This window comes from Scyliorhinus canicula, chromosome 1 (genome assembly GCF_902713615.1).
Source record: "Scyliorhinus canicula chromosome 1, sScyCan1.1, whole genome shotgun sequence".
NCBI lineage: Eukaryota > Metazoa > Chordata > Chondrichthyes > Carcharhiniformes > Scyliorhinidae > Scyliorhinus > Scyliorhinus canicula.
In genome coordinates, this window is record NC_052146.1 from 36837516 (window position 1) to 36851835 (window position 14320).

Sequence of the window (14320 nt, forward strand, 5' to 3'; positions counted from 1 at the left end):
TACCCTTTGTATCACCACACCTTGCTCCTTTACCTTCCAATCCGTCTTCTTCAAGGTCGCACAGAAGGGGGCTAAAGCCCCTTTTATCGTCTTCTCAAGGTCCATGGACACCGCCTGCCGCTGATTTTTGACTTCCTCCGCCAAGAAGCTTGCCAGCATCTTGGCCATCCATTGAGAGGCCAAAGTCACAGCAGGAGCTGCCACCATTTTCTCCACCAACGATGCTCGAGGGGCTTTCGAGTCCGACAACAATTCTTTGCCTGTCTGCTGCCTTGTGTTACACTTGTTGGGCATTACTTTTATGTGGGGACCTTATCCCATTGAACTACTCAAATTTCTCCCCAAATATCACCCATAAACTGGGCGAAAAGGGCCAAAAACAAAGTACCCTGGCAGGAGTCACCGGTATGCGACTGCTCACCATGACCGGAAGTCTATTAAGTATTCTTTAACTGGTATTGAAAGCTAGAGTTAGTAATACTGTGTTGGTAATAAAGTTTGTTTTAATACACCATAACCCTATTTTTTCTTGAAATCATTCCTGGGGCAAAGTATCCTTTCCTCAGTATTACCAATAAAATAAAATATTGGGGTTTCTGTCCAGTATCCTAGCAACTGTTGGGGCCTGGTCCGGGATCTTTAGCACACTGGACTAAACCGCTGGCTTTGAAAGCAGACCAAGGCAGGCCAGCAGCACGGTTCAATTCCCGTACCGGCCTCCCCGAACAGGCGACTAGGGGCTTTTCACAGTAACTTCATTTGATGCCTACTTGTGACAATAAGCGTTTTTCATTTTCAGTTCATTTTCAAAATAATGTAGTTAGAACATAAAATGCTCTGTCACAAATTGTCCTTCAAACAGAGCCCTGAAATTCTCTGAAAAGGGAGTTCGATTCATGCTTGAAAAAGAGGAATATTAAAGGGCATGAATATGGGAAGAGACCAAATAAATTATTTGGAGGATAACTCTGGGGTAGCCGTGATGGGCTGTATGGCTGCCTTCTATACTGCAACAAATTGTGTTTCTGGAACACATTATATACTCAGTAACAACCAGACTATACACAGATTGAATTGGTCAGTTGATCTCTGGCAAATGTGTTATATGTTGTTTTGCTGATATTGCTGAGAGGAACATCCTTATCCCATTTCTGTTCTGAGGAAGTTGTTTTGAAATAATGTGGAACAATTATAATGTTTGCCTGCAGTTTTCAGGAAGTTTCATTTACATTACAAGTAAGATGGGAAATACATTGATGTGCTAAGCAGCTTGTTCTGATTGAGAAAGTAACTTTTGGAAAGATGATTGGTGAACCCCCACCCACATTCAAAGTGATGAGGAAATGTTCCAGCTGAATTCTTTTTTTTTGAGTTCCTGTTAAAATTGCAGAAACGTTTTCAGAGCACACATCTGGGAAGCGAAGAGTGATTTATTGGTTAGGTGGTCGATTTGCAGTTTGTGTGACCTATTCAGGAGATTATCTATGTAGCACTTTCCCAAAAACACACTGGAGCAAGGGTTGGCTGCTCGTTATGTCATAAGTAGCAAAGTGGTTAACACTGTTGCTTCACAGCTCCAGGGTCCCAGGTTCGATTCCTGGCTTGGGTCACTGTCTGTGTGGAGTCTGCATGTTCCCCCTGTGTCTGCGTGGGTTTCCTCCGGGTTCTCCGGTTTCCTCCCACAAGTCCCGAAAGACGTGCTGTGAGCTGAATTGGATATTCTGAATTCTCCCTCTGTGTACCTGAACAGGCCCCGGCAAGTAGGGGCTTTTCATAGTAACTTCCTGCAGCGTTAATGTAAGCCTACTTGTGACAATAAAGATTATTATTATTACAGCACAAAATGGGCCGCACGGTGGCACAGTGGTTAGCATTTCTGCCTACGGTGCTGAGGACCCAGGTTCGAATCCCAGCCCTGGGTCCCTGTCCGTGTGGAGTTTGCACACTCTCCCCGTGTCTGTGTGGGTTTCACTCCCACAACCCAAAAGATGTGAAGGGTAGGTGAATTGGCCATGCTAAATTGTCCCTTAATTGGAAAAAAATATTTGGGTAGTCTAAATGTAAAAAAAAAATTTTTTTAAAGTTATTACGGCACAAAAAGACCCATTCAGCCCATCAAGTCCATGTGGTTCACTGCAGGGCTATGGTATGAATCCCATTCCCCCAGTCTGTCCCCATAACCAACTACTTTTGTTTTCCTCAAGTGCTCCTCCAGTTTGCTTCAGAAATCATCGATCGGTACTCTCATAGGCAGTGAGTTCCAGGTCACTACCGCTCGCTGTGTGACAAATGGTCTTCCTTCCATTCCCCCCACCTGCATCTCGTGCTGCAAACCATAAATCTGCAAAACGGGCAGCACGGTAGCATGGTGGTTAGCATAAATGCTTCACAGCTCCAGGGTCCCAGGTTCGATTCCCGGCTGGGTCACTGTCTGTGCGGAGTCTGCACGTCCTCCCCCTGTGTGCGTGGGTTTCCTCCGGGTGCTCCGGTTTCCTCCCACAGTCCAAAGATGTGCGGGTTAGGTGGATTGGCCATGCTAAATTGCCCGTAGTGTCCTAATAAGTAAGGTTAAGGGGGGGTTGTTGGGTTACGGGTATAGGGTGGATACGTGGGTTTGAGTGGGGTGATCATTGCTCGGCACAACATCGAGGGCCGAAGGGCCTGTTCTGTGCTGTACTGTACTATATTCTATGTTCTATGTCCTAGACTCTGGACCATCAGCTAGTAGACCAAGATTGTGAATGGGTTTGATGTGCTTGAAGTAAAATTGTCAGTATTTGCACTGTTGTCGATCTGCACAGGTACCTAATAACCAACGGTCACACTTTTCATAGTGAACATCACATTTTAACGTTGAACTCGTAGTGTGAAAAAGCTGCAGTTCAAAAAGAAAACTGGAGCCTCCAAGATTCTCATCTTAAAATGTTTAAAACAAGGGGCGGGATTCTCCGACCCCCCTGCCGGGTCGGAGAATCGCCGGAGGGCGGCGTGAATCCCGCCCCGCCGCTCCAACACTGGCTGCTGAATTCTCCGGCGCTGGTTTTCGGGCGGGGATCACACCGCGCCGGTCAGGGGCCGTTGCCAGCGGCCTCCCAGCAATTCTTCGGGCCTCGATGGGCTGAGCGGTCACCCGTTTTCGGCCAGTCCCGCTGGCGTGAAATGGACATGGTCCATCACGGCGGGACCTGGCTTGTAGGCCGGCTGGATGAGTCCTCGGGTGGGGGGTTGCGGGGGGATCCGGCCCCGGGGGGTGGGGGGGCCATGGTGGCCTGGCCTGCGATCGGGCCCACCGATCTGCGGGCGAGCCTGTGCCATGGGTGCACTCTTTCATCCCGTGCCGGCCTCTGTAGGGCTCCGCCATGGCCGGCGCAGGGAAGAACCCCCCCCCCCCCGCGCATGTGCAGGAACACGCCGGCCGGTCTGCGCATGCGCCAACTCATGCCAACCCCTTCGGTGCTGCTTGGCACGGCACCAACCCCATCGGTGCCGGCCTAGCCGCCGGAAGTGCGGAGAATTGGCCGGATGGCCTGACGCCGGCTCCAAGAGCAGCGCGACCACTCTGGCATCGGACCATCCGGCCAGTTGTGGGAGAATCCTGCCCAGGTTCTTTTATCTCAATGTCTGCAGACCAGCATGGTTGATTCTGAGGATTCTGTAGCTGGCTCACTTACATTTTTGCACAAAATATGTTTTCATCACTGCTATCAGCCCTGTGATGGCAGCTGTCACAGAGAATATTTGAACAAAGAACCTTTGCTGTATTCAAAGGTTTCATGTGATGAATTTTCCTCCAAACGTCAAATCAGATCCAAAGAAATCTATCACTGCACAAGCGAAAGAGCTTTACAGATCTACGTTTTATTTTAATGCTTCAATTTAAACAATGTCTCGTATTTCGACCAGGCGAGGAGGGATGAACTGGCTTCCCTCCATTCAGCCCCCTCGTTTCTTTTCTGCGACCATTGCCGTTTCCAAATCAGAATGTATTTAACTGTTTAATCTGTGAGCAATAAAGAGCCAATCAAACAATGTTTTCTTAAGTCAAAGAAAGAGTAAGTTTATTAACCATTAATCCTGAGGAAAATAGTAAAAATGCAACGTTAAGCATTTGGCGTTCACACACGTGCACACACACACACGCAGGTGTGTGTATATATATATCAGAAATAAGGAGAGTTAGAGTCCAATAAAGAAAGTTTGAAGAATATACAATTAAGCATCCTTTGATTGTCCTTCAGGCTTAGATTTTAAACACTGCGATCAATTTAGGACAGCTAGTTTCTTGGATGTGGTCAGATGTGGATGGTGTTGCCATTATTACAAGATTTTGGTTTGCTGTCAGGTTTCTGGTAGAATTGGATTCTCAACCAGGAGACACACTTATTCCAAAAAAACAGAGGGGGTGAGAGAACAGCCCTCAGCCTGTTTCCTGTACTGAAGGTATTTTTGACACCGCCTGCGTCACCTGAAACCTCTTCTTAGTGGCTGGATAGCTTTGCATTGCAATCCTTCACCCATTGTGTATTTCCAAGAAAGTTTGGGTGGGTCTGCCTGTGGCAGCCATTGTTTCACTATCCAGTACGTTGCATTTTCAATGTCTCTTAGACAGTTACGAGTTTCAATGGATGGCTGGGTTATAAGAAATGTCTCTCTCTTACTGCCCTGAGGGTGATTTATTTGTTTCTCACCTTCAGCTTGGAATGTGGCCTTCCATTTTTAACCAGCTTGCTCCGGCTCAATTGACATTGCAAAATTCCCAGTTAAAAGTTGAAAAATCATATTTTCTAAACAGAAAGGGAACATATTCATCTCAAGGCATTGCAAAGGCTAAATTTGCTGGACATTTTTATTTTTCAAAAACATTCAATTTTGTGATTTTTTAAAAAAATGCAGGTTTGGAAATAGATTTTTAAAACTCCTTTGCTGAACCCAATGATTATTTTTGGTTCCAGAACATAAGCTTCAGAGACTCTTTTGAAAAGCTCCACCCAGCACGTTCAAAGTTCCTCACCAAGGTCGGCTCCCGCAATCCTTAATTGACATCTGTCCCCATTCAAAACCGTGCATTGCAGGGCAAGGTAATCGATTGCCTGTCGGAGTGTGAGGTGATTTGAATCTGCTGGCCAGCATGGCTTACTTCTATTTGCTGACAACGATGGGTATAAATGTCCAAAGAGATTTGAGTTTCCATTATTTTAATACTGAGTGAGTAAAGTCTGTTCTTTTTCATTTTCCAGGAACCATGCGTCCAGTTAGAAGAAACTTTTACGACCCCTCTTCTGCTCCAGGAAAAGGGATAGTTTGGGAATGGGAAAATGACAGTTGCTCCTGGACTCCGTATGACATGGATATTTGTATAACCATTCAGAATGCATATGAGAAGCAGCATCCTTGGTTGGACCTGACTTCCCTAGGATTTTGTTACATTATTGACTTCAACAGTATGTGTCAGATGAACAGACAGACTCAACGGAAACGCCGATTGCGTCGACGTATGGACCTGGCATATCCGTTGACTATGGGTTCTATCCCTAAATCACAGTCTTGGCCTGTCGGCACACAATCGGGACAGCCATGTAGCTGCCAGCAATGTGTCCTAGTGAACAGCACAAGGGCGGCTTCCAATGCCATCCTGGCGTCCCAGCGACGGAAAATCTACTCTGCCACCAACGGGACTCTTACTGTGCGTCAGAGCAACTCCTACAATGGTGCGGCCTTATGGTCGACTGCAAGCACGGCTGGGATTACCCCTCCAAAGTCTGAGCAGGCCCGTTCCCCAACCACAACTCAACTCTCTCCCATCTCCCAAAGCCAGAGCACCACCACGACAACTCCAATACCAGGCCAGAACAATCTGAACAGGCCGGGGTACCCAAAGGTCAGCGGTTGTCAGCACCAGGGCCTCGATTCCTCCTGGGTAAGTGCAAATAAAAGACAAATCTCTGATACTTGCCTGAAGCAATTGGAAGCAAGCTCCCCTAAGGGAAATGAATGAGCGGAAGCAGAATTTTCTTTGAGGAGACATATTGGTATAGTTCAAAAAGGAAACAGCCAGGTGACTCCACCTCTATAAATGGCAGGTGACTTTAAAAAGTGCAATAGTGTATGTAACATGTTCACAGCACATTAGAGACATTTGGTGCCATTCAGTGAATTGCTATCATTTTAACCGTGAATTATAGATCCAGGACAGTGCAATGGAGAGTAGCCTGGTGAAAAGAGTACATAAATGAACCTTTTCACTCTGTTACACTGCTAGTTTTTCACCTCTGCATCTTCAACTCTCATTCATTACATCCTGGCTGATTTCAAAAACATTGCAAAAGGTTTGACATAATATTTTTTTGAATATAATTGCAACTTCCAATATTTTGAGTAAATTACCTTGATATTAAAAACTGCGAAACATTTGATTCAAATGAACTGCACTTTGGTATGCTTTATCTGGGATCTGGACTTTGAGGGCCGCTGTATTGACAGGTTTTTTCAGGAGATCTTCTGGCTTTATGGCCAACGTGAATAACACTTTGAACCTGTGGCCTCGAGGGTGGGGGGAAGGTAAGGCAAGGCTGCGCCATGGAAGATTAAATGAAAAATGAAATGTAAATCGCTTATTGTCACGAGTAGGCTTCAATGAAGTTACTGTGAAAAGCCCCTAGTCGCCACATTCCGGCGCCTGTCCGGGGAAGCTGGTAAAACAAGACTGGTCTGCCCTGCTGATTTCTGTTTACTTGCGTACCTGTGGAAATGGGATCAAGTGAAGCTGCCACAGGGGTATGATTGACTTGCAGCTGACAAAGTCTAATCCTGGAATCGTGCGAGTGAATCACTGTCTTTCATCTTACGAACCCAAGCAAATAGAAGTTGCACCAAGGGAGAGGCTTCACCAAGGGAAGGTTAAAGACTCTCATAAGCACTGTAGCTTTTAGGCACCGAACCATTGGAGACCCAGCACAGCTCGGAGATCAGTACCCATGTAACGCTAAGGGCATCAGGATAGAACTCGGATTGGGGGCTTTTACCCATTGCACCTGGAGAGGGAGATACATTTTTAAAATTGCACTTTATTCCTCCCCTTCTCTAACAAAGCCACCTGGGGATGCTTTTAGTGTATTTCAGGTGCTATATTGCCATGCTTAAGAAGGAACATTGCAGTCAGCTGACTGAACTATTTGGATTCTCAAACATTTAACACAGTGGGTCGCTCAGCATCTGTGCAAGGAATGGTCAGCTGATATTTGGAGAATCATAGAATACCTACAGTGTAGAAGGATGCACGAAACACTGAGACATTCACACTGAGGAAAAGATGTTTCAATGTGAGGTGTGTGATAAAGACTTCACTCAGTCAGCATGGATGAGGATTTCAACAGCAGATGGACTAATGCAGGTGGCAGTAGGTGTTGGAACTGGACAATGTTTTTAAGGGTCACATCGATTCTGCACTGGGCCTCTGAAAGAGCACCTAGGCTCACTCTCAATCCCACAACCCCACATCTTTTGATACTAAAGGGAAATCTAGCGTGGCCAACCCACCTAACCTGCACATCTTTGCACTCTGGAAGTAAACCGGAGCCAGGGCCGGCTCAAGGCACCGGCAACTTGGGCAGTCGCCCGGGGCGCCATGTGCTAGGGGGCGCCAGAGACTCGGGTCCCGCGCATGCGCAGTTGGGCCGGTGCCAACCAGCGCATGCGCAGTGGCCGCACTCCCCCAGGGTGGCCGCACTCCCCCAGGGCGCCCCCCCCCCCCCCGGTCCGCCCCCTCGGTCCGCTCCCCCCCCCCCGCCTCGGGTCCGCCCCCCCCTGCCCCCCCCCCCACCCCCAAAGGGCGCTGAAGTTCAGCTTGCCCGGGGCGCCAGCAACCCTAGGGCCGGCGCTGACCGGAGCACCCAGGAAACCCAAGTAGACACTGGGAGAATATGCAAACTCCACTCAGACAGTCACCCAAGACCGGAATTGAACCCGTGTCCCTGGCGCTGGGACGCAGCAGTGCTAACCACTGTGCCTCCGTGCTGCATTTGAAAAGTCAGAAAATAGAAAGATGAGGAGATATTACCAGTGGAGGAAATGTCGTGGCTTGATCATTTTAGCCAAGTAATAGAAAGAAGCATTAAATAACTTCAAGGAACATAGGATGTCTTGTAGTGGAAGTGGGAAACTTGTTTTATTTGTCCTTGGGTATCAGCACCGCTCTCAAGGCCAAATTAGATACACCCAGAGTGCTGTTAGGGAGGAAGTTCCAGGATTTGGACCGAGTGATAGTGAAGCAACGCAATGGATTTCCAATTCAGGATGGCGACTGGCATGGACGGGATCTTGCAGATGATGGTGTTCCGAGGTGTCTGCTGCCCTTGTCCTTCTGGATGTTAGGAGCATAGGTTGGGAGGTTCTATCTAAGGATCACTGGTGAGTTTCGCCAGTGCATCTTGCAGATGGTTCATAGTGCTGTTACTGTGCATCAATGGTAGAAGGAATGTTTGTGGATGGGATGTCACCCAAGCGGGCTACTTCATCCAGGCAAGTGGGGAGTATTCCATCACACTCCTGACTTGTGCCTTTGCAGATGATGGACAGGCTTTGGGGGCTCAGGAGTTTAAAAAAAATATATCATTTTGCAGGATGTGAGGTTTGCTGGATGGGCCAGCATTCATTGCCCATCCCTAGTTACCCTTGAGAACATGGTGGTGATTTGCCGTCTTGAACCGCTGCAGTCTCTGAGGTTTGGGTGTGCGCACAGTGTTATTAGGGAGGGAGTTGCAGGATTTTGACCCAGCGACAGTGAAGAAACGGCGATATATTTCCAGTTCGGGGGGGGGGGGGGGGGGGGGGGGGGGGGGGGGGAGCGACTTGGAGGTGAGAAAAGGGGAAAAAAAGAACAGATACAAAAGTGTTTGAAATGTAAACTGAGGTTGTCAGTGAAGCAATGCAGGCCCACCAGATCCCAAAAGAGAAAAGGCACAATCTGGGTAAGGCCTACTGGCCTTACACAAACCTTGAAAACAGAAGTCTCTCCAAAGTCGATTGTTTCTAACCGCCCATGTAAATTGATAGGAAATTAGTTTAAAACAATGGCACTCCTATTTCTAAGGAGCATGTATGGACTTTCAATACTCTCAGTGAAAATAAGAATGCTGTGAAATGCAATTCGTGATGACTTGCTTACCATCCCATTGAAGTAAACTGCCTATTGGTTGAAGCAATCCTAGCAAAGGCAGCTTTAAAATTCCTAATTACTTTGTTGATGATCAGTCATTTAAAATTATTGATCTCCAAAGGATATTACATCTTAGAATCACTACAGTGCAGAAGGGAGCCATTCAGCCCATCGAGTCTGCACCGATTTTCTAAAGGAGAACACTACTGATCTGCAGCATGTTGCAAGCAGGGAAATGCTGGCGGATCATGAATGAAATGGTGACAAATGGGCCATGGAAATAGTTTCTCAACCGTTGTCTCTACCACCACAACCCCCCCCTGCTTTTCAGGAGCGCACATCCTGTCAAAATAGCTCCATGAGCAGCCTGTACAGACGCAAGCGGGGCAGTCTTAATCAGGGCCTTTCTGGGCTCTAAAACCCAGAGGATGTTGCCCAAGGTCATCTCAGCAATCAGAGCAGGATCTAAGCAGGGTTTGCACCACTTGGGTGAGCTGTGGCAAGGAGGGATAAAGATTGCTCTGGATTGCAAGGGTATGCACATCGATGTGTGATAATGTTGGACAATGTCGGAATGTTAACTTTTGGTTTAAATTTTGAACCACGTAAATATGACTTGTTTCCACTACTCACCCATTTTGGTTGATGCCTGGAGAGTGGCCTTAGGAGTCAAAAGACTTAAAATATGTGATGTATTTTTACCTTTTGGATTAAACGACTGATTCTGATTTGTTTTGGGTGAGTGGCAGGTTGGGACATCCTCTCTCAGGTCACCATTTTCAAAAGGTGAATAAGTGTTCATGCTGATTTGCACAGTTTGGAAGGGGAGAAGAAATGCACTGGTCACCACAAACTCCCCAAATCTTGGAGAGCAGAGTTAGTCACTCAAGATCTTCAATTCCCCATCTTCCCATATTCAGAAAAAAAGCATTCTGAAGCAACATTGCGGCCATTGCCACATCTCTGATCTTTTTTTAGAAATCCGTTTTTCAGAACTAAAATGTTTCTGATGTTACCATGATGCCTCAGTAATGAACTGAGTGCAAGAGCTCGACAAGAGGCTGTAGGAAATTAAGTGATCAATGCATTGTAAATCATTGACTGTTATTGAAGTACTGTAAACCGTAAGCGATGCATTGGGAAAGAAGATTATTCAAGATTTATGCAACAGGATGCTTTCAAAACAAATACTTAATTTAAAAAATTAGAAATAGAAATGGCCGCTCCATAATAAGAATCTTGAGTGCAGATTTTAAATTATTATTACTAATTAAGGAATCAACATCTAATCTTGGGAAGCTGATCGCTGCAATATTAAATCAATCAGGGAGATGGGAACCAATGCAGGAAGTCGGAAGGTCGTAAAACAGGGACAGAAACAAAGGGCAGTAAGGGGGAAAGTGTAAGGCTGAGAAGCCATAGTCAAAAATCAAAAAGGGTGACAGTACAAGGTACAGTGACTGAGGGGAGCTCAGTGAATAGGCTCAGTAATATTAACAGGAATGAAACGGGAAGTAAAAATATAAATGGTAAGCGATGCGGCAGGTTGTTACATGAAGATATGGGTTCAACGACAATGAAAATTAGGAGAAAGGTTAAGAGGAAATATAACTTAGGAGAGGCGGTCGGCTATTGCAGAAAATACGGAGGCTGGGGGTTGAGGGTGATTTAGAGATGTGGATCAGAAATTGGCTAATTGAAAGAAGACAGAGGGTGGTGGTTGATGGCAAATGTTCAGAATGGAGTTCAGTTATGAGTGGCGTACCACAAGGATCTGTTCTGGGGCCGTTGCTGTTTGTCATTTTTATAAATGAACTAGAGGAGGGCGCAGAAGGTTGGGTGAGTAAATTTGCAGATGACACTAAAGTCGGTGGAGTTGTAGACAGTGTGGAAGGATGTTGCAGGTTACAGAGGGACATAGATAAGCTGCAGAGCTGGGCTGAGAGGTGGCAAATGGAGTTTAATGTAGAGAAGTGTGAGGTGATTCACTTTGGAAAGAATAACAGGAATGCGGAATATTTGGCTAATGGTAAAATTCTTGGTAATGTGGATGAGCAGAGGGATCTCGGTGTCCATGTACATAGATCCCTGAAAGTTGCCACCCAGGTTGATAGGGTTGTGAAGAAGGCCTATGGTGTGTTGGCATTTATTGGTAGAGGGATTGAGTTCCGGAGCCATGAGGTTATGTTGCAGCTGTACAAATCTCTGGTACGGCCGCATTTGGAGTATTGCGTACAGTTCTGGTCGCCTCATTATAGGAAGGACGTGGAAGCTTTGGAACGGGTGCAGAGGAGATTTACCAGGATGTTGCCTGGTATGGAGGGAAAATCTTATGAGGAAAGGCTGATGGACTTGAGGTTGTTTTCGTTAGAGAGAAGAAGGTTAAGAGGTGACTTAATAGAGGCATACAAAATGATCAGAGGGTTAGATAGGGTGGACAGTGAGAGCCTTCTCCCGCGGATGGAGGTGGCTAGCACGAGGGGACATAGCCTTAAATTGAGGGTAATAGATATAGGACAGAGGTCAGAGGTAGGTTTTCTACGCAAAGAGTGGTAAGGCCGTGGAATGCCCTACCTGCAACAGTATTGAACTCGCCAACATTGAGGGCATTTAAAAGTTTATTGGATAAGCATGTGGATGATAATGGCATAGTGTAGGTTAGATGGCCTTTAGTTTTTGACTTCCCATGTCGGTGCAACATCGAGGGCCGAAGGGCCTGTACTGCGCTGTATCGTTCTATGTTACTGATCGAGGTGTTAAGATTCAAAGCAGAGGTATAAAAGCCAACATAAGTGTACTTTACCTGAATGTTCGTAGTACTCGCAATAAGGTTGATGGCGCAAATCATCGTGAATGACTATGATTTAGTGGCCATTACTGAAACATGTTTAAAGGATGGTCAAGACTGGGAGTTAAATATCCAAGGGTATCAAACTATTCGGAAGGACAGAGTGGATGGTAAGGGAGGTGGTGTTGCTCTGTTATTTAAGGATGACATCCAGGCAATAGTAAGGGATGACATCGGTGCTATGGAGAATAAGGTTGAGTCCATTTGGGTGGAAATCAGGACTAGTAAGGCAAAAAAGTCACCGATAGGAGTAGTCTATAGGCCACCAAATAGTAACATTATGGTGGGGCAGGCAATAAACAAAAAAATAACTGATGCATGTAGAAATGGTACAGCAGTTATCATGGGGGATATTAATCTACATGTCGATTGGTTTAACCAGGTCGGTCAAGGCAACTTGAGGAGGAGTTTATAGAATGTATCCGCGATAGTTTCCGAGAACAGTATGTAATGGAACCGACAAGTGATCCTAGATCTGGTCCTGTGTAATGAGACAGGATTGATTAATGATCTCATAGAACATAGAACATTACAGCGCAGTACAGGCCCTTCGGCCCTCGTTGTTGCGCCGACCTGTGACACCCCTCTAAAGCCCATCTACACTATTCCCTTATCGTCCATATATCTATTCAATCAAATTCTTATTTGTGTTTTGAAATCCCTCCAAGTTCTTCGGCATCTCTGTAATTTCCTTTAACCCCACAGCTATCTGTGCTTTCCCAATTCTGGCCTCTTGTGATTTTCTAATTCTTTTTTCTTTTAATTTAAAAAAAAATTAATTTAGAGTGCCCAATTATTTTTTCTTTCCCAATTAAAGGGGCAATTTAATGTGGCCAATCCATCTACCCTACACATCTTTGGGTTGTGGCGGTGAAACCCACGCAGACACAGGGAGAATGTGCAAACTCCACACGGACAGTGACCCAGAGCCGGGATTCAAACCCGGGTCCTCAGCGCCGTAGGCAGCAATGCTAACCACTGTGCCACGCGCCGCCATAGTGTCGGATCATCTCGGAAGGAGCGATCACAATATGGTGGAATTTAAAATACAGATGGAGGGTGAGAAGGTAAAATCAAACACTAGTGTTTTGTGCTTAAACAAAGGAGATTACAATGGGATGAGAGAAGAACTAACTAAGGTAGACTGGGAGCAAAGTCTTTCTGGTGAAACAGTTGAAGAGCAGTGGAGAACCTTCAAAGCGATTTTTCACAGTGCTCAGCAAAGGTTTATACCAACAAAAGGACGGTAGAAAGAGAAAAAATCGACCGTGGATATCTAAGAAAATAAGGGAGACTATCAAATTGAAGGAAAAAGCATACAAAGTGGCAAAGATTAGTGGGAGACTAGAGGACTGGGAAATCTTTAGGGGGCAACAGAAAGCTACTAAAAAAGCTATAAAGGAGGGTAAGATAGATTATGAGAGTAAACTTGCTCAGAATATAAAAACAGACAGTAAAAGTTTCTACAAATATATAAAACAAAAAAGAGTGGCTAAGGTAAATATTGGTCCTTTAGAGGATGAGAAGGGAGATTTAATAATGGGAGATGAGGAAATGGCTGAGGAACTGAACAGGTTTTTTGGGTCGGTCTTCACAGTGGAAGACACAAATAACATGCCAGTGACTGATAGAAATGAGGCTATGACAGGTGAGGACCTTGAGATGATTGTTATCACTGAGGAGGTAGTGATGGGCAAGCTAATGGGGCTAAAGGTAGATAAGTCTCCTGGCCCTTATGGAATGCATCCCAGAGTACTAAAAGAGATGGCTAGGGAAATTGCAAATGCACTAGTGATAATTTACCAAAATTGACTAGACTCTGGGGTGGTCCCGGTGGATGGGAAATTAGCAGACGTGACACCATTGTTTAAAAAAGGAGGCAGGCAGAAAGTGGGTAATTATAGACCAGTGAGCTTAACTTCGGTAGTAGGGAAAATGAAATGAAAATCACTTATTGTCACACGTAGGCTTCAAATGAAGTGACTGTGAAAAGCCCCTAGTCCTCGCATTCTGGCGCCTGTTCGGGGATGCTGGTACGGGAATTAAACCGTGCTGCTGGCCTGCCTTGGTCTGCTTTCAAAGCCAGCTAATTAGCCCAGTGTGCTAAACCAGCCGCTATATGCTGGAATCTATCATCAAGGAAGAAATAGCAAGGCATTTGGATGAAAATTGTCCCATTGGGTAGACGCAGCATGGGTTCATAAAGGGCAGGTCGTGCCTAACTAATTTAGTGGAATTTTTTGAGGACATTACCAGTGGGGTCGATAACGGGGATCCAATGGATGTGGTATATCTGGATTTCCAGAAAGCCTTTGACA

At 45.8% G+C, this 14320-nt stretch overlaps 1 protein-coding gene across 1 annotated transcript in view; it reads left to right on the plus strand.

Moving 5' to 3' along the window:
* Positions 1–14320, plus strand: part of LOC119956755 (E3 ubiquitin-protein ligase DTX1-like) — a 311656-nt gene that overhangs the window by 147915 nt on the left and 149421 nt on the right. Inside the window, 2 exon segments of the mRNA XM_038784160.1 lie at positions 5238–5866; positions 5868–5917. Coding sequence (XP_038640088.1) covers positions 5238–5866; positions 5868–5917 — 679 coding nt within the window.